The sequence below is a fragment of the Pteropus alecto genome, unplaced genomic scaffold (assembly GCF_000325575.1).
Source record: "Pteropus alecto unplaced genomic scaffold, ASM32557v1 scaffold42, whole genome shotgun sequence".
Lineage (NCBI taxonomy): Eukaryota > Metazoa > Chordata > Mammalia > Chiroptera > Pteropodidae > Pteropus > Pteropus alecto.
In genome coordinates, this window is record NW_006434825.1 from 3452010 (window position 1) to 3454070 (window position 2061).

General features: G+C 37.4%; 1 protein-coding gene across 1 annotated transcript in view; it reads right to left on the reverse strand.

The window, feature by feature from the left end:
* The window catches only part of CLEC3A (C-type lectin domain family 3 member A), a 6593-nt gene extending 5310 nt beyond the window's left edge, over window positions 1-1283 (reverse strand). Inside the window, exon 1 of the mRNA XM_006909709.1 lies at window positions 1157-1283. Coding sequence (XP_006909771.1) covers window positions 1157-1271 — 115 coding nt within the window. The 5' untranslated portion in view covers window positions 1272-1283. The remainder of the gene's footprint in view (window positions 1-1156) is intronic.
* Window positions 1284-2061: the final 778 nt, after the last annotated feature.

Here is a 2061-nt window from a genome sequence, read left to right on the forward strand (position 1 = left end):
CCTCATCTTCAGCAATATACTTTATCTACACATGAGAAACATTTTAACCTTTCATTAAAAGAGGTAACAAGGCAGTATAATATTTTACAAGGACAAAAGATTCCACTTAAGAAGCTTTGCATCAGACCTAAACTGTATAAATGAATTCCTCTAGAAAAGGGGAGTTTATAATCATCAAAACACGACACAAGATAAGCCTCCTTTCTACTCACCAGCCCGCTGTGTTGTGTCAAATCAGGACTAACCTTGTTGGTATTTTTTTGTGTGTTTTGTTACTAATGAATGAAGTGAAATTAATAAGGAATAGTGTCATAATATTTACTTTGAAATATCCTGACATGAAAATGACTCAGAGGATGAAATAAAACGTTACCTTGTGTCTTTCTTGATGGTTTTTTCCTTTCATATTGGTTTCAGCATATAACAAATAAATTGCCATCATCTTTGTTCTTTGCGACATTTTTCTACCTCTTAATTTAAGCCACCTAAACTTTAAGATTGCTTGTAGTCAGTTTTGCATTAAAATGCCTTCAAACCTTATATGACTTTGCATGTGGAAATATTTTTAAGTTAAAGAGAGGTTCAATTTCTCTATGAAGAAGCTTAAATATAGACTGTCCTTGTATTGCAAGGGATATAAAAATATAGCTACATGATAACCAGTTACAAAATAGAAGTCACAATTACCAGTAGCTCTATCCTCCACTGTACTTTTGATAAGATTATAGTTATTTTACAATTACCTTTGAATAGAGTTACACAATCTCTGAGTGAAACAGTATATTCTAATCAATATGTTCTGCTTGACCCCTCATTCACAATACCAGATGCCCTCATATCCGGGTGACTCCCTCTAAAGAATAGTCTACGTATTTAACCTCACTTGATAAAGGATATACAATATAGAATTTTTTTATATTACAAGAGCTTTTTTTTTTCCTGTAAAAAAGAAAAAAAAACCCTATTACATGATTCTTTTAAATATCAAACTCTCTAGAGAATTAAGAGGTGACTCAGTTTCCTGAAATGCCATATGATGGCATTGCTCTGCCATCAGAGACAGTCTGTCCTGTAGGAGTTTGAAAAAGGAAGGTTGTCTAGCCCCTCCCCACGCTCAGCAAACCTAGCATTTTGCTGGACTGAGAAGCCCCTTTACCTTTCACTCGGCGTTTGCTGTGCTTCCTGGCTTTGAATTTGGACGTGATGCTGGTGGTCTGCTCCAGGAGTAGGGTGATAACCAGGACATAAATTACAAGTCCACTCTTTGCCATGGCTCTCAGGCAAGCTCGATGGCCACGTTGCCAACTCCTCTGAAGTAGCTATGGGACAAGTAGACTGCACAGCCACATCTTGCTCTTGAATGCCAAGGGCCAGCTTTATAAAAGTGAGCTGGGAAGGTTGGCTGCAATCCTGCTGACGAAATGTTTGAATGACTGCTGGCCACAGCATAAGGTGGCCTCTTGTTCGCGTTCCTCATGCTAGACTTTTCATTTCTAATCTTTCTGCTATATTTCCTAGTTGGCCTGCCTTTTCAGAGTATATCAAAGTGAACTAAAGGACAAAGGATTTTGCCTGCTTTCCTTTAAAAAAAAAATTATTTTTTTTAATCCAGCAAGTTTGATGTCTCTGTGAAGCCTCCCCACCCCCATATTTTAGTCTTTCATTTAGAGCTCTGGACTTCACTTAATGTTCTGGGAAATGTATTCAATTCAGTTTTCAGGGAAAAAAATGACCAAAAAATACCCTACCCCAAAACAGGAAAGTTATTGCATGTGTATGAGAGTGTGTGTGTGTGTGTGTGCATGCACAGCACCACTTGTGTGGCTATACCCACTTGTGTGTCTACACAGTCCAAGTAGAACTTGGGAATGGTTTGTTTACAGGGAGTCACAGAAATGGCTGAAGTGGATAGTCCGCGATAAAGTACAAAGCCTCCCTTTAGTAGGGGTTTGTGGATTCTAAGAATGTAATCAAGAATTACATTCTTAGAGTGAAAGGAAAATTAAGATAGTGAAGTATTTCCATAAGGACTAATGTAAAATATCAACAATAGTTATCTTA